Source organism: Mustela nigripes, chromosome 4 (genome assembly GCF_022355385.1).
Source record: "Mustela nigripes isolate SB6536 chromosome 4, MUSNIG.SB6536, whole genome shotgun sequence".
NCBI lineage: Eukaryota > Metazoa > Chordata > Mammalia > Carnivora > Mustelidae > Mustela > Mustela nigripes.
In genome coordinates, this window is record NC_081560.1 from 162,841,109 (window position 1) to 162,864,268 (window position 23,160).

At 36.4% G+C, this 23,160-nt stretch overlaps 1 protein-coding gene across 1 annotated transcript in view; it reads right to left on the reverse strand.

Annotated features, from left to right (window-relative positions):
• Positions 1–23,160, reverse strand: part of HPSE2 (heparanase 2 (inactive)) — a 674,134-nt gene that overhangs the window by 188,642 nt on the left and 462,332 nt on the right. Inside the window, exon 6 of the mRNA XM_059397708.1 lies at positions 21,049–21,096. Within this exon, the coding sequence (XP_059253691.1) occupies positions 21,049–21,096 (48 nt within the window). The remainder of the gene's footprint in view (positions 1–21,048; positions 21,097–23,160) is intronic.

The window sequence follows — 23,160 nt, forward strand, 5'->3', positions numbered from 1 at the left end:
GTTAATCACATAAAAAAAATTATATGAAATAATAGAGGAGAGACTAAGAAAGACTTCTCTTTCCTAGTACCCATACTCTTTTCTGCCTCTTGTTACACAAGAATAAGTTAATTTACATTATGATTGTTGGACCTTTACATGTTCTACTTCAAAGCTTTTAAATGAGGACTTGGGGGCATGAGAGTCAGTAGTGTGGTATGAGGGCAGGAGGAAGCCATGCTCAAGCCTAGTTCTTAACATAAGGGTCTTTGGATTCCATATGAGATCCATGGATGGGCTTCAAGGGATCCATAAAAAAACCTTGAAAGCCTATGTAAAATTGTGTGTGCTTCCTGCATATACACATCCATTTTTTTCTAAGAAAATCAATAGTTTTCATCAGAATTGTAAAAGGATTGATTACTTTAAAAGGAAACTTAAACCCAAAGAAATAGCACTAGAGATTTGGTGCCTCTGATTATGTGGATAAGGATCTGCAAAAGCTCTTAAAATCTGGAGGTTGTTCCTGGGATTTCGAGTTCTATGAGCCCATAGACTGCCTACTCACTAGCTTGGTTTTCTTAAGTGAAGAAAGGTTGCTGCTGCTGGTGATGCTACCAATTTTGCCCTGCCTGGAACAGAGGCTTTATGCTCTCTTTATGGCCTCGGCTCTTAATGAAATAAAAGTTCCCCCATGCCACTGGGAAATCACCATCTCTTCACTCAGGGCATGTCAAATATCCAGAAGGGCATTTTCCAAACTCAGATGGCCATCTTCCTTTTCACTCCCCTCCTAGCCTGTTAGGCTAAGACCAAGTTTACAGAATTACCCACCCAGAAGAGGAAATGCAAATGTTAAAGTGCTCATAATGTTTGGCTACATTTTTCATGTGATTCGCATTAAAGCATCTTATGTAAAAGCTGAGCAAGCACTAAAACAAGTATACTAATTACAGTGTAAAGGAATTTTTAAGAATTATAGAATATGTGAATTCCTTGACTTCTATAGGCCAAGTTTGGAACTCTAACAGAAGTGTTTGTTGGTGGCAGTGCTTTTTTTACTCTTTGTTTCCTTTTATTTATATGAAATGAAGTGGGAATAGAGTGGGGGGGGGGAGGAAAAATGACAGGAAACAGCTATCCACCTCCGCACCAAAATACCAGCAGAAAACCACAGTTATGCCGCCATCTAACAATATATTCTGTTTAAGAAACTCCCTGATCCCAGAAACAGCCATGTAACTCTAGACAATAATGAAATTATATCCTGCACATGCTCAAACCCATCCTCCATAGTTTCCAATGACATAAATTTTTTTGTTGATGTTCTTTGCTTTCTTGAATTCTCTGAGGAGATTTTGTTTTAGAAAAGAGCCCAACTTTGGCTTTCAGAGAAGGTGGGGATGGTGATAATGGGGGTCACAGATGTGGGATTATAAGTTTATCAGGACCTCTAGTTTCAATACCATTAATTGGGAGCTGGGATAGATGTGCCTGACCATTCCTTATCAAAGAGAGGAGAAAGCAGCTGCTTTTTTTTTTTTTTTAAGATTTATTTATTTATTTATTTGACAGACAGAGATCACAAGTAGGCAGAGAGGCAGGCAGAGAGAGAGAGGAGGAAGCAGGCTCCCTGCTGAGCAGAGAGCCCGATGCGGGGCTCAATCCCAGGACCCTAGGATCATGACCTGGGCCGAAGGCAGCGGCTTAACCCACTGAGCCATCCAGGCACCCCAGCAGCTGCTTTTCTTAAAGAGAACAAATGTCGTTAGGGTGAATGATTCCTGCAGAACAATCAACATTTCCTGTGTGACAGTAACTGGCCTCATTGTTAATGTGTCATCAAGCAACCAGTCATTTCTAAACTTAAGAGAAAGGGTTTAAGCTGCTCTTGGAATCATAAAAGTGCATTCAATTCTACTTTGCGAACCTACAAACGGTGAGTGTCCCCTGTTTGATTTTTTCCAAGAAAAATATAAATACTAAATAATGATAATAACAATAACTTTTGTACTGACATTGTTTCAAAAGTGTGGCTCACAAAGATCATCTGAGATGAGAACATAGAATAGATTACCAGAAATTGAAAATTAGAGATGATGTAGACTATCTCCATGATTTTCCCAGATACTATTAAGGTAGGTTTTGCCCCTGGAAATCAGAGATCTGATGGTGGTAACCATAATGATGGTTCTATGAGATTCTAGGATCCAGTCACCTGTGAGGTTGCCATGTTCTGTAATGCTAGAATCCAAATTCTCAAGGGAATATAACCAACACTCCATGTAATCTGAGGAATACAATCAAACAGATGTGATTACTGAACAAAGTAAGCCTGAAAGTCAAACATTCACATTGAGGTAATACAGCTCTCAAAGAGATCAAATGACACCAGAGACAAATGTATCAAGTTGTTGTGGCAACTGATCCAAAGTGTGGTCCAGCTGTTCCCAGTCTGTTTTCCCAACATCAGAGACTATTCACTCAATGCAAACCATAAAAATACCTCCTTGCTCATAAAAAAAGACATTCTCTGACTTTCACGCCAGATTGTTCATCTCCTCAGGCCATGGTCTGCCTTTCCCCATTCTTCTGTTCATCAGTTCAGGATTTGGGAAGAATCCTGCCAACAATTACTCTTGGGTTCCTTAATTTGATAGAAAGTCAGGTGACGTCAGAAGTGCAGGGAGGCATGCGACTCATCCATCCACAGCCTCACACAAACTCAGTTCTCCTTTTCTAGGCCCACGTCTCTGAACCAGGTGTTTACACTCATCCTGTCTGGGCAAATGCTTTCATAGTACCTTCAAGGGGAAGATGATTTATTTTTTTTCTCTATAAAATAGATTATGAAATACACCTATTAAAAAAAACTAGTGAGGGAAACAGTATAGTGATAGAGTTAGAACTCTTCTCTGTGAACAGACCCTTGTTAAATCCTGGATCATCATTTATTAGCTGTGAGTACTTAGACAAGTTACCTGCTCTCTCGTTGTCTTGTCAGGGCAATACTCAGACTTCAATGTGCATATGAAACACCTGGGACCTTATTAGAATGCAGATTCCCATTCAGTAACAGGCCTGTGTTGAGGCCCAAGAGTCTAAATTTCTAACAACTCCCCTCCCTGTAGATGCTAATGCTGCTGATCTGGACCACACTTTGAATAGCAAGGTAGTCAGGTCTTTTGGGATTTAATTTTATATAAAGCAGCTAAAACAATGTTTGGCAGATGGAAGACTTTTAGTTAGTGTTCTTCCTTTTCATTTTCATCATCCTCACCCCACACAATATATCACATAAATCACTATATAGAGAGCTTTAGTTTCTCTGAGGATTTGCAGTTTGAGACAGCCAAAACAGAATTCTAATAACATAAAATCTTTCATTCATTTCTTCTAAAATGAAAAGACACATGGAAAGGAAAAATGGTCAGGTTGGTTGTGAGTCTTGGAAAGTCCTGACCAGATGGTGGCTGTACTTTGGGTCATAGCGGCCTTTCTGACAACAGACACTGAGAAGATGAGGAAACACAGGAAAATGTGGGAATGGCAATCACATCTCCCATTTAGCTTCAGAACATTTGTAATATAACACAATTTAAAGCTTTTTCATGTCTCTTGCCAAAGAAGGAAGTTCTTTGGAGATTGTGTATATATATACATATATATATATATTTTCATCTCAAGTAGTATGCATTAAAGTCAAGAATATGTATGGAGGGAAATAGTAATTTCAAAAAGTCTCCGTTCCACTCATGTGCTATGCGGATGAATCATCTTGAAAGATTCTACAACATACTAAACATTTAGAAATGTGAATTCTATAAAAGTAATAAGTAATCATCACGATCCAAACTTACTAAACACTCGTGATTGTAAGTATTAACACTAAATGCTTTACATGCAGCATCGCATCTATCTTCACAGCAATCCTACATGGTAGGGAAAACTACATGACATCTATGACATCTCAGACCCACCCCCATCTTGGAGACACTGATCTAGCTGTTCCCTCTACCTGGAACATACTTCCTCAGGGTATCTGCTTAGCTGGCTCCCTCACTTCTCTCACATCTTTGCTCTGTCACTTTCTCAAAGATCACCCTACTGAACACTGTGGCCAGTCCTCCTCCCTCCAGCACTTCCTTTGTTCCTTTAAATCTACTTAAGACTCAGTGTAGTCACATGATAAATAATGCTAGAGGCTGAATTTAAAACCAGAGATTCTGACTCCATGCTAGTCCAAAACTTGTTTAACAGAGGAGTAAAGATAGCGAGGGTCAGGAATTCCTAAGTCTAAGCTGGCATCATCCACACCCGTCCATTTCCCATGAAGTTGCTGACTAGCACTTCCCCAGGGTGGGCTCCAGGGTGACTGAGACAAGGATGATTAGGATGTGGCACAAAGAATAAAGGGGGTGATCTTGGGATTTCAAGCCCAGCAAGTCTCTAAAAGCAGCCTATTTAATACACATACATTCAGCAGATGCCCTTGATGTAATGCATATAATGTGCTAGGGCAGCTTTAATGAATGGCAGATGTTATTAGCTATGCACGGGGGCCTGGACGAGTGTTTCCCCAACTTTTCATCCTCAGGCAAAGGAGATACCCGTGGGAACCTGAAGATAATGCCATAGGAAACTTCTTTGAGGTTTTGTGTATGTGCATATACTCTGATGAGACAGGAATAGCCCAAATCAATAGTAGCCACTTGAGGCATCTTCTCTAGGAGGGACTGAGGTAAAAGGAGCCACTAATGGAGACTACACCGACTTCCAGAATTAGGTTGAGAGAAAAGCTACAAGCATCCCTTTGGCTGATGGTAGGGAGCCTACTACCTGCGTTACAGGTATTACGCCTGATTTACAAAAAAAGGCATTGATGTTCAGTGAGGTGCTGACCAACTTGCCTAAGTTCACACAGACAGTAGGCGCTAAGGATTTGAATTCAGTCCGCTAGACAGCAAAATCCATGCTCTGGATCAGCACAAAGCTTGACCCCAGAAAATGCTCAATTAAAATTAAATAAGTATACACACACACACACACACAACCACACACACACAAAAAGGTTTATGTATAAGGTTTTACTTAACACAAAGAGCTCTTTGATTCCTCAATTTACTTTTAGAAAGTTCTCTTTATCCCTTTTCCTTTTCTCCCTTTCATCCTTACTTCCTCCGCCGGGAGCACCTCTCCTTTCCTACCTCCTCTTCTGGAAGAAGGAGAATAGCATGGTTTCCAAAATTATCACAAGAAGGACAAACTCTTTGCTAACTAGAACCCCAGGGGGCAGGATCTTGTCTCTTTTTCTTCTCTCTAGTCTAGAACATCTAGAACAGTACCTGGACCTAGCAGGTATTTAATAAACATCTTTTGAATGGATTAACCAATAAAACACAACAGGGTTACCCCCACAAACCATCCAGTGTCCTCCTTTGGCTGGAAAGACCAAAGGGAAAAGTCTTGAAGCATTGGCAGAGTGCTATAAAAATGCTCAGTAATAGCATATGTGCTAAGCATCTGTATACTCAATAGTGAGACACTTTCATAAACACAAGGAGATGGAGAGGGATCACAGAAAGACAGAAGGGCAAGGAAGAAGAGTAGTCCCATTTTGTGAGAACTCAACATACTGTGTGTGCTGTGCAAAGAGCTTCCATTTCTCACCTCACTTAGCCTTCTCAATAGTCTTGTGAGGTGGGCATTAACTCTACTTAATAGATGGGAAAACTAAAGGATCCTTCTGAAGGATTTACTTCTTCCTCAAGGCTTCAAGTCTAACTAAGGGTCAGAGGGATTCTGTCCAGGCCTGTTTGACTTCAAAGCCCTCGTTCTTTCTAACAGAGCATAATGTACAGCTCCAGAAGCTCTTTGCTTCCAAAGCAGTGTCTTAAATAAGTTTTAACACTCTTATAATTCACTTACATTGTTAAATCTTGCTTCTATTTTTTTTTCTAAGTAGGGTCCACATTTCAATAGCACTCTTTTCTCTAAAATTGAGTGTTGATGTGATAGATTCCCTCAGCTTTTCCTTTTAAGCAGAATCTTTGCTTAACAAGTCATTTTAATGTCCCATTACCCCTGGAAATGCCCATGAATTTCCAATAGCCGCTATTCTCAGAGTCATTTTCCTCACATTTACTTATATAGTAGACAAATCCATAGTTGCACTTGCAATGACTTCTTTTTTAAATGTTCATTTTTATGCTTTTAAATGTAACTAAAAATCTAAATTATAGAATTGATCCATTAAAATTGATCTCTTTAAGCCTACAGCTGTAGTAGACTCACCATATTTCGTTTTTCTGCAACAGCAGAAGAGAGAAGTGATATATATAAGTGCAGACTAAGACCAAAGAGAGAAAAATGCTGACTTTTGTATAACAGAAAAACTTTCTGAAAATTAGATGACTCGAAGTTCTGACTCTGCCTACAGGGGCAGGAAATTTTCTAAAGGCCAATTCCCAGACAATTTTTCTTATACCATTTCTCCTATCCACATGTTAGAAAAGAAGGAGAAAGCTTTATGCCAAAAACTCTGGTGATAAATGTATCCTTAGAAATCAGATCCAGACAGTCATCTTCTATGGCAGCGGTCTCCAATTTTAGAGTGTGACCAGCATCACCCAGAGGGTGTGTCACAGCACAGATTGTTGGGTTTTGGTTCAGTGGATCTGGGGGCTTGAGAATCTGCATTTCTAATAAGGTCCCAAGTGCTGCTGCTGCTGGTCCCAAGTGCTGCTGAGTGTATTCACTGCCGTTTAAATGCCCAGTGGTGACTAATGCTCAGTCAGAAGGCTCCAGGGTTGTAGTTCTCAATCCTCATTAAATGTCAGAATCAACTAACCAACTTCTTAAAAGTACTGATGTCTGGGCAACATAGCCATAGAATTGTATCTTGTTGGTCTCTGGTAGGGCTCAGACATTGAGAACATTGAGACATTGAGACATTGAGAACACCTGGGATTGCCCAACTCGACAAATACTAAGGAAAGAAAAAAAATGATTTTATATCTTTTTAGAAATTAATTTTAAATTTTTATCTCATTTAAAATAATCTGAGAGGTTACTTACTTGTAAAATGGGAATGTTATCTTTTTCCCCAAGATGACTGTGAGAATGAAACAAAGTAAAATATATACAATACCCTGACACAGTGTGGACCATTATAGGCATAAGACATTGTTTAGTAATGTTTTCCCTTCATGGCTCAGCACACTCTTCATGACAGCCAATAAAAAGTTCACTTAGAAAAAAAAAATCTGAGAGAAACAAAAAAAGCAGACAGCAGACAGCAGAAATTGGCATTTACTAAGTCCTCTCCTAAAACAGCAGCAATGGGACCAAAAAAAAGGGGGGGGGGTGTTCACCTACATGGTCTCAGAGAATAGGACAGAAAAACACCACAATAGAGATGTCATTAGCAAGAAGAAGGAAGAGTGTTATCTTAGCTGACCAGAAGACACTGGATTCCACATCAGTCTCAGGAACTGGAAGCACCAGAATAAGAGGGATAGATTCAGCGAAACAGGGCAACTGAGAAACAACTAGATGTTCAGATCCCTACCCTCTGATATATCAATGGTTAATTGAGTGTGGTCTAGGGACTCCTGGGGAGCCCCAAGACACTTTCGGGGGTCCATAAAATCAAAACTGCTTTCATAATTATACTAAGACAATTACTTGCCATTTCCACTCTCATTCTTTCACAAGTGTGTAGTGGGGTTTTCCACAGTCCGTTTGACATGACAATGTTATTGTTCTGAAAATCAATGACACGTATAACTCCTATTTTCTTGTTTTCCAGACTTTTCTAAGGCACGGTTTTGGGGTATTAAGTAGGTATATTTTTAAGTTAACTTAGTTGGTTCTCAAGACTTCTACCGTGTTTTTACAATCTATTTCCCATCATACCTGCCCTAATTGGTGTAACCCCATGATCATTCAGTAAGTTATTTAGAAATTCTAATGTTCTACTTATGCCAATATGGAAATAAAAATACTTTGTTGTCTTGGGTTTGCAATAACATTTTAAAATCATTCTGAACCCTTCTCTAAATTTTAAATTTGGAAAAGCATCTTAAAGAGCAGGTTATCATACTACATTGTGCATCTAGAAAGATGGGACTGATAGAGCTTGTACAAATGTTATCATTAAATGCCTGCTGAATGAAAAGTCAGTAAGTTAGCAAAAGAAATCACCCCAGTGCCCAGTGTTGTTTCTCAACAATACAGTAACTTGTTAAAGATTTAGTAACAAACATGAAGACAAAGTTAATATATCAGAATATTAATATCTGGATAAGTCTACAGATAAAACTTTTTTTTCTTGTATCCATCTAATGCCAACACCAACTAATCACTGATAAGATCTTTTATGTGAATGACACTAAAATGTACTTAGTGTATTAGCCCGAAATACAAATAGATGAGATAAAGTTTTAGATAATTATTTAATTCTCATTTGTTCTAGAAAAACTATATTGACATTTGAACTGATGGTACAAAAGCAACAGTGGATAAAACTACTGGCAGCTTCATATAAATCAAGTCAGGAGCATCAAACTGCTGGTGATTACTGTCACATGCTTGCAATAAAACAAAAATGACAGTTTCACTTAATAATTTCATTGATAAAATTATTAATTTTATTAATGTAATCCCTGACTACACATTTTAAAAAATATTCTATATGACTAAATGAGAAATATACATAAAAGACTATCTCTACAGTAAAACATGATGTTTGTCTCAAAGATAAACACAGGTATGATTGAGTTGCAAACTGAATTGCTCATTTTTTTCCCATATGATAATATTTTTACTTAAAAGAAATATGAACAAATTATAGATATTCAGTGTTGGGTGTTTGGAAGACATTTTTTTAAAAAACTGCATAAAGTAAGCCTGTCATTTCAAGGAAAACAATCAGAACTTGTTGCTGATTATAAATTTTGAACTGTTAGGTGAAAACTAGAATTTTAGAATTTTAAAAAGCTCATGGTATCATGAGCTTATCAGTTTCCCCAAATTTAAAGACTTTTCTGATTAGGTCAGTTGTGATATTAATAAATATGCTTTTTTTGATGTTTCATAACAAAATGTGTTGACATTTGGGAGATATGCATAACTAACAACCCAATAAAATAATATTTTCCAAATAATAGATGCATGATGTTACACAATCATGCATGGGTAAAAGATATATTCAAAACATAAGACCAATAGATTTTTATACATCAGAGTATGAAAAGTTCACTGATATGGCTTCATATTTCACACTCCAACTAACCTTTAGAAAACTACTGCTTATTGGTTTTTAGTGTAGAATCTGAAAAAAATAGCCATAATAATCTGAAAAAGGCTATTCAAATACTCTTACCTTTTCTAGATACATATCTTTGGGAGGGCAAATTTTCTTCATATTCATAAACTAAAACAAAATATTATCATAGAACAAATAAGAAAATATGAGTTTTATCTTCAATTAAGCTAGGTATTAAAGAGATCTGTGTGAACATAAAATAATGCCACTCTCCTCATTTAATTTTTTGTTTTTGAGAAAATATAATTATTTTATAAAATACATTGTTTATGGGAAAATGTAATGGGTCTACTATTTTAAAATAAGCATTTTTAAAAATTCTACTTTAATTCTAAAATGGTAAGTATTCATAAATATGATCTGCATAAAAATTATTTGGGGCATTCAGTAGTCTTTGAGAGTGAAAGTAGTCTTAAAACAAAAAGTTGGAGGACCATTGTCATGCACAGTTAAGAAACTGCTCCATTTCTGATAAAGTAGAACACTAGAGGTGAGCCAGTGTCAGAGCCACTATGCATAGTTGAGGTGCACTCAACCATATTGCAAACAAGAAGATTAAATGAAAGGCTACATAATAAACAATAAGATACCTAGCCCCTTTTGTCAAATGTGAGAATGCCTGCTGATTTATACTTCTAAGATGAGAAGAGATAGAATTCTTTGCTGGAAAAACTAAATTACAACAGAAAAGACCAACAGATATGGACATTGAGGAGTCACCTAATGTGATAACCCAGCCAGACCACCTGACACAGACCTCTACTAGTTAAGGAAAAATATCCATGAACAAAAAATGTCTGAGCCGCTTTTCATGCCCCTATCTTAAGTAAGAGGAGAGTTCCAAGTATCATCTGACATTTGAGGAAAATCTATAATGTGAAAGACAGAAACAAAATTTAAAAATGGCCGAAGGAGGGAAAAACATGGAGGAAAAAAATGTAATGAAAATGACATAAAAATTATTGGAGAAAGAAAGGAAAGAGGGAAGGGAGGGAGGGAAGAAGGGAACAGAAAAGAAGAAAAGGAACAAAAGAAACAACAAAAGTTATTATCCTCAGAGAGTAAACAGAAGATATTGCATCCCAAAACAAGTAAAGGAGCTATAAGAAGTCATTAAAAGAAAGGTTTGAGGAACAAAAAGAACTTCTGGAAATTAGAAATATGATAACAGAAATGAAAATTTATTTATTATTTTTAAAAATATTTTTTAAATTTATTTGACAGACAAAGATCACAAGTAGGCAGGGGCAGGCAGAGAGAGCAGGGGGGAAGTAGGCTTCCCACTGAGCAGAGAGCCCGACACAGGGCTTGATTCCTGGATCCTGAGATCATGACCTGAGCTGAAGGCAGAGGCTTAACCCACTGAACCACCCAGGTGCCCCCCAGAAATGAAAATTTAGATGGTTAAGGACATTTATCAGAAAACAGAAGAAAAAGTAAGGGAGAGAAAATATAAAACAATGAGAGCACTATTTGAAGAGTCCTGACATCTGACCAGTAGAAGTTCCAGAAACAGAAAGCAATAAATAAATAAATAAATAAATAAATACAAGGAGATTATCAAAGAAAAAAAAGATCCAAGAAAATTTCCAAAACTGAAGAGTATGAATTTCAGATTGAGATGGTCTACTGTATACCTTGTGAATAGAACAGAAGAAAGTCACATAAAGGATAACTGGGGACAAGGAAAAGATATTAAATATACCAAGAGAGTAAAAATAGGGCAAATAAAAGGACTGGAATTTAAAAAGGCATTGAATTTCTCAATAGTTACAGGAAAGCTAGAATAAAATGGAACCAAAGCATCAAAATCTGAGGGAAATTTACATGTATCCAAAATATAAATCAAACTCTAATACAAGGTCTCAACATGTTTACCTCTCATTTATCTTCTCTCAGGAAGTTCTTAGGAAAAATATGTTCCATCAAAATAAGGGAGTAAACCTCAAAAAAAGGCATGGATCCAATAAATAAGAGAGTAAAAAGGAATCCCTAAGATGATGGTGAAGGGAGATCCCAGGACAACAGCTGTGCAGGAAGCACGGAGATCAGCCAGTCCAGATGGGACCAGAGGAGGGACAGCTTCAGGAAAGCAGGACAAGGACAAGATGAAACTAATGGCTACCTAGGGTGTTTGCATAGAAAGAGAGGATATTTACCCCTCTGGTACAGAGTTGAGGGATGAATTGGGGATAGATTAATAGGAAACTAGGCAAATGAAAAAAGAGACATTATTAACTCCAGGGAAAACAGAAAGTTGTGAAGGAAAGAAAATGTATGCATAGTACACCACATTCTTGCTGTGAGTCATATTTACATAGTAATAAAAATGTGAATACTGAATTCTGATCTAGCTAATACTTAGGTATAAAATATTGGAGTATGGGGAAAGGTAAATATGTTTCAGTATGTGAAGAGTTAGAGAGGTATGAGAGCTAAATTCTTATCTTTATGGTAGGAAAGTAATAGATAATATTTGAATTGGGGAAAATATCAAGAAGCAGCAGCTTCAGACTATTTAGAAATACGGAAACAAATAGAAGTGGCTTGAATTGTGATGATTCCTTGTGGAGAGGTGGATATGGGGGTGAGAAGGGTAGAGCTGGGTACTGATGGTTTGTATTATGAACAAAAATGCAATACATGCTTATTACAGAAAAATGGGAAACTATAGAAAAGTGAAAATGAGAATGAAAGAGTCTCATTACTCCCTTTATCTAAAGATTAACACTTTGACATATTAGTGTCTTTTGGGTTTATGTACATTTTTTATATTACTGAAGTATGATTTATATTTTACTTTATATTTACTAATACATGTTCTAATTTTTAAAACTTCATATAATTGCAACATATGCAATTTTTTATCTGGCTGAGTATCATTCCTTTCTTTAGTAATATAAAGTAGTTTATATTTTACTTTATACTTTATATTTGTATTTTTTACTTTATACTTTATATTTATCTTAACAAAAGCATTTTCCATTTATTATATTTCATAAATATTTTTTTAATTTTATTTATTTATTTGCCAGAGAGAAATCACAAGTAGACGGAGAAGCAGGCAGAGAGAGAGAGAGGGAAGCAGGCTCCCTGCCGAGCAGAGAGCCCGATGCGGGACTCGATCGCAGGACCCTGAGATCATGACCTGAGCTGAAGGCAGCGGCTTAACCCACTGAGCCACCCAGGTGCCCTATTTCATAAATATTTTTATATCAATTTGTTTTATTATATAATAGTTAACATTATTTAGCTGTAACAATTTAGGCTTTTCCTGAATATTTTACCATAAAAAAGTTCAAACAGAGACAAGTGGAAAAAAACTGTATAGTGAAAACCATAAAGCTACCACCTAGGTTCTGCAATTAACATTTTACTATACTTGCTCTATCTCCCTTTTTTCAGTCTATCGCTCTATCCATCCATTGATCCATTTTATGTTTTGAAACATTTCAAAGTAAATTGCAGACTTTACACTTCATCCTAAACTTTAGGCACAACTAGAGTTCAACAGCTGTTTATGGCTCTTTTTCTTAAGTAAATTTTACATATATAATGATATGCACAAATTTTAAGTATATCATTTGATGAATTTTAACAAATGCATCCTCCTTTGTAACCCAAATCCTCTATCAAGATGCAGAACATTACAATCACCCCAGAAAATTCTCTCATGTGTCTTTGCCCCTCTATCCATATCCTTGCCCTTATAACCACAAAGGCAATGTTCTAATTTTTAAAACTTCATATAATTGCAACATATGCAATTTTTTATATAAGCCTTTTTCCACTTAGCATAATGATTTTGAGACAACATCCGTGTTGTGGAGTATATCATTAGTTTGTTTTTTTTTTTTTATCTTGCTGAGTATCATTCCTTTGTATTAGTAAACAGCACTTTGTTTCATTTATTCTCATGCCAATGGACACCTGGGCTGCTTTTAGTCTTTGCCTGCTAAAAATATTCTTGTAAAAGTTTTTCTGTGACATTTTCATTTCCTTTGGGTAAATACCTAGCAATGGAATTGCTTTGTCACAGGACAGGTTATGTATTTAGTCATATAAGAAATTGCCAGATTCTCCAAAATGAGACATTATATAAGGACATTAAGAATTTTTAATCTGCGTCATTTTTGGTAAATTGTATTTTCAAGAAACTTGTTCAATTGTCAAATTTGTTGGCATAAAGTTGTTCAAAATACTCCCTTATTATACTTTTAATGTCTATGGGACCTACAGTCAGAACCCCTTCTTTCCTGATACTGACCTACTCAAAGAAATACTTTTGGTCTTGTGAGTTTTCTCTCCTGTTTGTTTTATGTTTTATTGCTTTCTGCTTTTTTCTTTATTACTTTCTTCATTTTACTTCTTTTGGATTTAGGTTGTTCTTTTTCTAGCTTAATATAGAAACGAAGGTGATTATTTTTAAGTGTTTCTTCTTTTCTAATTACACATGTTAAATAATAAATTTCCCTCCAAGCTCTGCTTTTGCTGAATCCCAGAAATTCTGATAAACATCTTTATATTAATTTCAAAATATTTCTTACTTTCTCTCATGATTTCTTCTTTGATCCATAGATTATTTTAAAATGTATAACTTAATTTCCAAATATTTATGGGTTTGACAGATATTTTTGTTACTAATATCTAACTTAATTTCTTTGTCATCAAAAAACATTCTGTATCATCTCAATACTTTCAAATTTATTGAAACTTGTTTTATAGCTGAGCACATGGTTTATCTTGATCAGTGTTCCATGTGAATTTGAAAGGAATGTGTATTCAGTTGTAATCTACAAATGTCAATTAAGTCAAGCTGATTCATAGTGTTATTCAAATCTTTGATATTCTTCCTTTAATCTAACTGTCCCTATTAATTACTGAAAGAGATGTTTTTAAATCTTTGGTTATGACAGTGCATTTGTCTATTTTTTACCCCTGTGGTTCTTTTAGTTTTTCCTTTGTGTATTTGGATCTCTGTTATTAGGTACTGCGTTAGTTTTCTGCTGCTGCTCTAAACAAATTAATGGGTAGTGGCTTAAAACAATCCAAATTTATTATCTTACAGTTTTATAGTTTAGACATTATCATAGGTCTCACTGGGTTAAAATCAAATATTGGGAGGGCTGTCTTCCTTCTAGAAGTGCTAGGGAAGAATCCATTTACTTGGTTTTTCTAGCTTCTAAAGGCTACCCACATTCCTTGGTTAATGGCCCCCTTCTTCAATCCAGCAATGGTGGATCAAGTCCTTCTCATGTCACATTAACATAACTTTCTCTTCCGTAGTTAAGTCTTCCTCCCTTACATTGGGTTCATCTGGATAATCCAGGAAAATGTGGATTTACTTTATTTTAGATCAGCAGCCTTAGTCCCATGTGAAACCTTAATTCTAGGAATTGCAGTCTTCTTAGAGTGAATGTTGTATTACCTCACATAAAAGAACTTCACAATAGTGTTATTCCATTTGTTCCTCCTCCCTTCTTCCTCCTTTGTGGTAAGATTGTCATATGTTTTACATTTCTATATGTTATAAACCCCATAATATAATGTTGTATTTTTGCATTACCCAGTATATTCTTTAAGAAGCAAAGAGAAAAAATAGTCTTTTATATTTATCTACAAATTTACCATTTCCAATGTGTTTCATTATTTTTTGAAATCCAGGTTTTCCTTCAGGTGTTACTACTGCTTTTCTGCCTGAAAAAAATTGTTTTAGTATTTCTTGTAGCACAGGCCTACTGGTTTTCATTTATAAAAAACATCTTTATTTCACTTTCATTTTTAAAGAATATTTTTGCTAGATACAGAATCCTGGCTTTTTTTTCCTTTAGCACTTTAAAGATGTTGTTCCATTGTATTCTATTCTCCATTGCTTCTGATGTCCAGGTAGCCAAAATTTGTGTCTTTGTTCACTATATATAAAGTACAATTTTATCTGAATATTTTGAAAATTTTTTTCCTTACCCCTTGCTCTCAGCGGTTTGACTATGATATCCCAGGCAAGATTTACCTTGTATTTATCCTTCTTAGGGTTTTCTTTTGCCTTTCTTACTTCCTTCCTCCCTTCCTTTCTTTTTTAAGATAGATAGATTGATTTTGTTAGAGGGGGAGAGATCGATTGATTTTGTAAGAGGGGGGCAGAGAGAGAGAGAGCGAGTGAGCAAGCTAATCTCAAGCTAACTCTGTGCTGAGTGCAGGGCCCAACACAGGGCTTGATCTCAGGACCCTGACATTGCGAACTGAGATGAAACTAAGAGTCGGATGCTTAACTGACGGCTGCACCCAGGAGCCCCTATCCTTCTTAGGGTTTTCGTAGGTTCTTGGTTCTATAAGTTAATGTTTTTTGCCAAATTTGAGAGGAGTTCTGCTTTAGTTTCTTCAATAAAGTTTTCTGCTTTATTATCTGTTTCTTGCCTTCTGGTCTGTAATTATACAAATTATACATTTTTTTTTAAGATTTTATTTATTTATTTGACAGAGAGTAGGCAAAGAGGTGGGCAGAGAGAGAGGAGGAAGCAGGCTCCTCAGTGAGCAAAGAGCCCAATGTGGGGCTCCATCTCAGGACCCTGGGATCATGACCTGAGCGTTAAGGCAGAGGCTTTAACCCACTGAGCCACCCAGGCGCCTCCAAATGTTAGACATCTTAATATTGGCGATGAGATTGTTGAAACTTTGAACATTTTCTTCCCAGTAATTTTGCTCTGTTCTTTAATTGTATAATTTCTAATGATCTATTTGCAAGTTCACTAACCCTTTTTTTCTGTAGTTATCAATTTCTTCTTAAGTGCACCCAGTGAGTTTTTCGTTTCAGTTTCTTCTTTTCTTTAAAAATTTCATTTGGTTCTTTTATATATCTATTGTTTCCGTTTCACTGCTGATCTTTCCCTATGTTTCCACTCAATGCAAACATTTTCCCTAACTATTTGAATATATTTACAATAGTTGTTTAAAATCCTTGTCAATGGATACTTTAAAAAATTTTTTTAATTAACATATGATGTATTATTTGTTTCAGAGGTACAGGTCTGTGAATCATCAGTTTTACACAATTCACAGCATTCACCATAGCACATACCCTCCTCAGTGTCCATCACTCAACCACCCTATCCCTCCACTCTGCCAACAACCCTCAGTTTGTTTCCTGAGATTAAGAGTCTCTTATGGTTTGTCTCCCTCAATACCTAGGTCATCTCTTGGTTTCTATTTATTGCTCATTCTTTTGGCCAAGACTCACAATTTCCCATTTCTCTGCATATCTAGTAATTTTTTAATTGTGTACTTCAAAGTGTGGGTGATATTTTATAGAGACAGAAGAGTGGTGGTTTGGATATATCAGGAAATTGGATGAATTACTGATCATCTTGTTCTTATGGCATCTTCAGTTTATACTTTGTTAAGATGAATCTGTTTTATTTATACATTGGATTCAGGGCAAACAGACCCAGGACAAGACTTTACTTCTGAAGCATAACTCTTAGTTTTCACTGGAAAGCACAAGGTACTTATGAAGTCCCTCTAAATTTGTGAAATTCGAGTTCTAATCTCTGTCCCTCATATGACAGCAGCTGAAATTGCTGTTCAACTTTTTCAGATTTCCAGCTGTTATTTTCTACCAGGCTCTTTGGAGTCTCCCTTGAATATGCACATTGCAGGGATCAGGCAAGGATTTGAAGGAAGTTTATGAGCATGTTTTGTGTTTTGCCCATAGCTCCTTCTTTCTGAGATTTCTACCTTCTGAATCCTTCTAAGACTTTACAACAATATACAACCATGTATTTTGTTTGAGTTCTAACCACATAATACTGCATAGATTCTTAAGTGAACACAGATCTTACTAGCATCATTCAATTCTTTCAAGGATTGAATAACTTTCTCTAGCTTTTGGCACCTTTTGGTCATTCTCCTCTGTGTGTATTGGGGGTGTGTGTGTGTGTATTATTTTTTTGTTCTAGATTTATCATTGATAACTGATACAAACTAGTGTACTACTTACTCATGTAATTGGAACTTCATCTCACTAACTTTTCTTTTTATTAGTTTTGTTAACATATAATGTATTATTTGCCCCAGGGGTACAGATCTGTGAATCATCAGGGTTACACATTTCACAGCATTATCACATACCCTCCCCAATGTCCATAACCCAACCACCCTCTCTATACCCCCCTCCCCCAGCAACCCTCAGTTTTTTTTGTGAGATTAAGAGTCTCTAATTGTTTGTCTCCTTCCCGATTCCATCTTGTTTCATTTTTTCCTTCCCTACTCACCAAACCTCCCACCCTGCCTCTCAAATTCCTCATATCAGGGAGTTCATATGAAAATTAATTGTCTTTCTCTGATTGACTTTTTCGCTCAGCACAATACTCTCCAGTTCCATCCACATCATTGCAAATGGCAAGATTTCATTCCTTTTGATGGCTGCATAGTATTCCATTGTCTATATCTATACCACATCTTCTTTATCCATTCATCTGTTGATGGACTTCTAGGTTCTTTCCATAGTTTGGCTATTGTGGACATTGCTGCCATAAAAATTTGGGCACATGTGTCCCTTTGGATCACTACATTTTTATCTTTAGGGTAAATACCCAGCAGTGCAGTTGTTGGGTCATAGGGTAGCTCTATTTTTCAACTTTTTGAAGAACCTCCATGCTGGCTTTTCTGCATGGATTGGGAAGGACCAATCATTAAGTCATGTATCTTGGTCCTCAAAACCCAAGAGCATGAATTTCAAATCAAAATAGTCCAACTATATAGACATCTTTATTTTTTATTTCAGACTCAGAGTTCTTGTTCAAGTTCCAAGTTCCATACTGCGGTACTGAATTGATTCTTTTGGTTACCTATATATAGATATTTACTGACAAATTCAGTGTTCATTTTTTTTTTCTGACTTTGACTCTTGATTTCTTTACATTAAGTAGTTCACCTCAGCATTTCTCAGGGTTAGGGAAACATGGTATTTGGCTTTAATATTCACTAAATCCTCTTGGCCTCCTGGCCAGGATTTCCTGGAATTGTTCCATGACTATTCCAAGTCTTGATTGAAAACTGTGGGTGGAAGGGATAAATGGTAGATTCCAGGTGCTACTGGTTGTCCCCAAATGTGTGTTGGTCCTGGAGCCAAAAGAAACACACTCCATTGCCTGCTTTAAGGGGTATTTTTATAGTAGTTGTAAACACATGACATTTATCTTGAGAGGTGGCCAATATTTTAAAAATAACTAATAAAATATATTTATAAAAGTCTTATTTCTCCATTATAAAAAAAGACTGGGCTCATTTCATTCCATTTGTGTTACAGAGAGAGTTTGAATATGGAGGAAAAACTTTTTCTGATCCCTCCTTGTCAGTCACAATAACTGAGCATGTCTTACATTCTTACCCAATAATTTTCATACACTGATCTCTTTATTTCTCCTTACAAACAGTATGAATTCTTCAAGATTCAGCCTTTATGCTACATTATCCAGATAGTCTTTGATGAAAGACACTGAAGAGGATTTGAATTGCTCTAGTAGAATGTAATATTTTTAGCAAAAAATCATTGTCTTATTATTAAAGTAGTAACAGTTAAGAGAATAGCCCTTGGAGTGAGACACACTCAACTATAAGTCCCAAATCTACCACTTACTGTGCAATGTTTGGAGTTTCTACAACTTCCTTTAAGTTATGCAAGAGATAAAACTAGTTCCAAACTCATTTGGTTGTTGTGAGAATCAGACACAGTAAGGCATAAAAGGTTTGCAACATTTCCTGCAAACAGTTTTCATCATTGTTGTCATTTCCCCCCATAGTAAAGGCTTCGTAAACAATTGCTTAAATAAGTACTTGTTGAACTAAGTGTCATTCTGGTGGAAGAGAAAAACACACAAATTACAAAGACAAGTTAAGAGAAAAAAATAATTATAAGTTTGGTAAAGTAATTATAAATTATGTAAGGTAACATGGAAAGAAAAGAGCTAAGAAAGAGAATTAAAGCTGGTCTGTGTTAGATAGGATCATCAGGGAAGTTGATGAAAGTTGAGCCTTTAGAGATGAGAAGGAACTAGCCACACACAAAATGAGGATAATAGCATTCTAGGCAGAGAAAACTGCACTTACAAAGATCCTGAGGCAGACATGCATGTGAACCTTCTAAACAGTGAAAGACCACTAGTGTATTGGGACAGAATGAATAAGGTCAGGGTAGCACTAGAAATAATCATACAGTAGCAGAGGCAACACAAAGTACCTTCCTTATAGGCCAGAGTATAGTACAAAGGTAAGGTGCTGGGGGGTTTTAAGAATGGGAATGACAAGATCTTTAGATCTACTCCTCTATGACTCACAAAACAAACTGAAGGAGGAAGGATAAGAATTCCTGGAAACATTTAAAATGATGCTTAGAGAAAATAAGTCTAAATGCATAATAAAATATTTTCCATTATGACTGAAGTTATTGATTGCCAACAATCAAAAATCCTTTTAGGATAGTTAATAAAGATTTCATTCACTGCTCTTGCTTCCTTCTCAACTGTTACGAATCCTAGGGGATTCTGTGACCGACTTAAAATGGAGGATGGAGAAGAGAAGTAACTGTGCTGGGAAGGCAGGGTTAGATTTACTAAGTGAGGTGGTCATAGTTGACAGTTACAAGGGCCCAGAATAGAAGCACATGTCTGAACTCTGAAAGCCACATTAGATGAAAGATGACTTAGAAGATGCTATGGGATAGATTTCTTCACTCATATGTGGAACATAAGCCATAGCATGGAGGACCATAATGGAAGGGAGGGAAATCTGAAGGGAGATAAATCAGAGAAGGAGAAGAACCATGAGAGACTATAGACCACAGGAAACAAACTGAGGGTTTCAGGGGTGGAGAGGGGGTAACAGGGTGATGGGTATTGAGGAGGGCACGTGTTGTGATGAGCACTGGGTATTATACATAACTAATGAATCATTGAACACTACATCAAAAACTAATGATGTATTATACAATGGGTAACTGAATATAATTAAAAAAAAAAGAAGAAAGGGCAGGATTCTGGTAAAAAATTGGTGAGACATTGTGAGATGCTGACATTCCAGCACTAATATCATAAGGAAACTTAAAGAAAATCAATTTATATGTCAGATAATGATGTTTACAAATCAAGCTACCAGAGGGTAAAAAGCCTTTTCCACTATAAGCTTCTTGGAATACTGAGGTTTGTCTTCTCTTGAGGCTGCTTCGTTGCCTTCATATTCTTTTTTTTTTTTTTTAATTTTTTCATATTAGTTACACTCTTGGCATTAATTAGGACCACTGCCATTGCTATAATAAAGTTTTGTTATTTCAACGTGATATATTGAGTAATTAAAACTATTTCCTCTCTTAAGGAAATTTATTCCCAAGGAAAAGCTTATGGGCAAATAATGGCATGCTCACATTCCCATTACCTGTTCACCAATGACAGATTATTGAAAGTATATATAATAGCTGAGCTTTCATTGTTTTTGTGTTTTGGGGCTTTTTTGTTTTTGTTTTTGGGTTTTTTTAAACAACAAAACAAAATCATATTACTATGAGATAGTATGATATCTCATACCATGAGATAGTATGCATCACAAGAACAGTTTTGGAATTAGTTTTGACTTTTTCTCTTGGAGGATAAAGGGTAGCTTATTAGATGTCAGCTATATAGTTCATAACAACTAATTATCTTTCATTTCACCAAAGCTATAATAAGTAAGAGCAAAAAATGGTGAATACCTACTGTTGCCAGGTAACTGCATCCACCGTGCTTCCTGCCACCTTCATGAATCTGTACAGAACAGAAAGAACAAATAAAATAAGCTGAGGCATAGATTAGGCCAATCCTTGGGCTAAGAGTCCACAGCCATGATTAAGGTCTATCCAGAGCTAGTGGAAGTTAAACTATACAGAAGGTTAAAGTAAGGATACTTTCAGTTCTTCACATATCCTTTACCATCTGGAAATCAAGGCCCCAATAAGCATGCTGTCTCTCTCTGTCTTTCCAATCCCATGCCTGATGGTTCCTACATCACTTTCCCCATGCTCAAAACTTCTCTCTCTCTCATTTTTTATTCTCTAAGGACTCTGAAATCTGCTAGGAAACAAATAAAACTATAACACTTCCCAAGGATGGCAACTCAATAGAGCCTTTGAAAATGTCAGGCCTTTCCTTCTGAAAAGAGACCAGGAAAACCCAAGTTTGTTATATAAGCATAAAGCACTTTCAAATATACTCCAGTGATGGGCTGCCATACCTGAGTGTAGAAACCTGAACACCACACAGAGAAATCTTTTTTTTTTTTTAAGTTTTGAGTTTTATTTAAATTCTATTTAGTTAACATATAGTGTGATATTAGTTTCAGGAATAGAATTTAGTGATTCATCACTTACATATAACATAGAGAAATCTATTTCTGAAGCAGCTATGGAGTGTTACCTAACGTTTGTTCAGCTCAAAAGAAGAAATCAGACCTATTTCCTTTCAAAACACACAGCAAAGCCTTGCTACTAATTTCCCAGCCTCCTGTGCTCCTGGAGGTTTTACCAGAACCAAAAAGCTGGGAGGAAGGATCTAAGGGCCCACAGATGCTGCCAAGTATCATAAATTTCAAGTCTGTGAATAACTCAATTATCTACTAACCTCCATTTTCCCCATCCACAAGTTCTGAGGCCAAGTGCTGTCATGGCTATTGTTACTATTTGAAAGAGTTACCATCCAGACACAGGAAATCAAAAGGAGTATTTATGTTCATTAAGATTTTCCTTCCAACCCTGAGACCCTGGAAGAGAACTTTTCTACAGACAGAAAGAATCTTCCATCAGTATTTCATAACCAAAGAACTCTTCCATTAGGAAGGGAGACAGTGTTTTGTCAAGAAGGTCTATCCTAACCCATCCCAGCATAATCTTGCAGGCAGACACATGGCAAAGGGGTTGCTATGTGTTGCTCAAACAGAGGCTCTGTTTTGCCATGATGTGGAAGAATACCTAGTTTTTGCAGGACTGGAAGTGAGAGAGGGTGCTAGGACTGCTGCTTAACATTGGAGTGAATTTTATAAAAGAAGATGAAGAGGAACAAGAGGAGGGAAATGGGGGTGGGACAGAAGAAAGAACAGGAGAAGAGAACAAGGAAGAAAAGAAGGATATGGAAGATAGGAGAAGAAGGAGATGAGGAGGAAGAGGCAGGTTGGTTCTTGTCCATATGGTCTTGCGTTCTTTTCTCCAGTACCATTCAGCAGTCCAGGAGCAAGAATATGGGAAATGGAACATAAGGGTGATCAGGAACGGAACTGGTTTGATGGGCAAGACTAAAACGTAAATGGAGATTGGAAGGAATATAACACATGTTGAGTACCTACTGAGTACCAGTCATTCATGTGTTATTTCTTATAATTCTCAAAGCTATTTTGCTTAGTAAGATGGATATTATTGATTCCATTATGCAGATTACTAACTTCCCTACTGGCTAGAGAAGTAGTGGCATCCCAAACAGCCATTTTTATAGAGTCAGGTCACCCCTCCTAGTAGCATTCCTGGAGAAGCAGGGCAAGACCAGGCAAAGCAATAAATACCAGCTGGAGTATTTCCAAAACGGAAATATTTTATGTAACACTGTCTTCATTTACATATAAAATAACCATAATAAAAATAACACTGACATTTATAGTGCTTTATCATTATAAAATGCTTTTCAGCTTCTTATATGTATAATTTCACATAGTCCTCAAAACAACGTGGTAGGTAGTAAATATTTCGAATTTATACTGCAGGAAGCTCTGCTTTCTGGATGTTCTATGACTTTCTCAAATTCATAGAGCTAGTTTGGACTAAGCCCAGGTTCTCTGACTCCAAA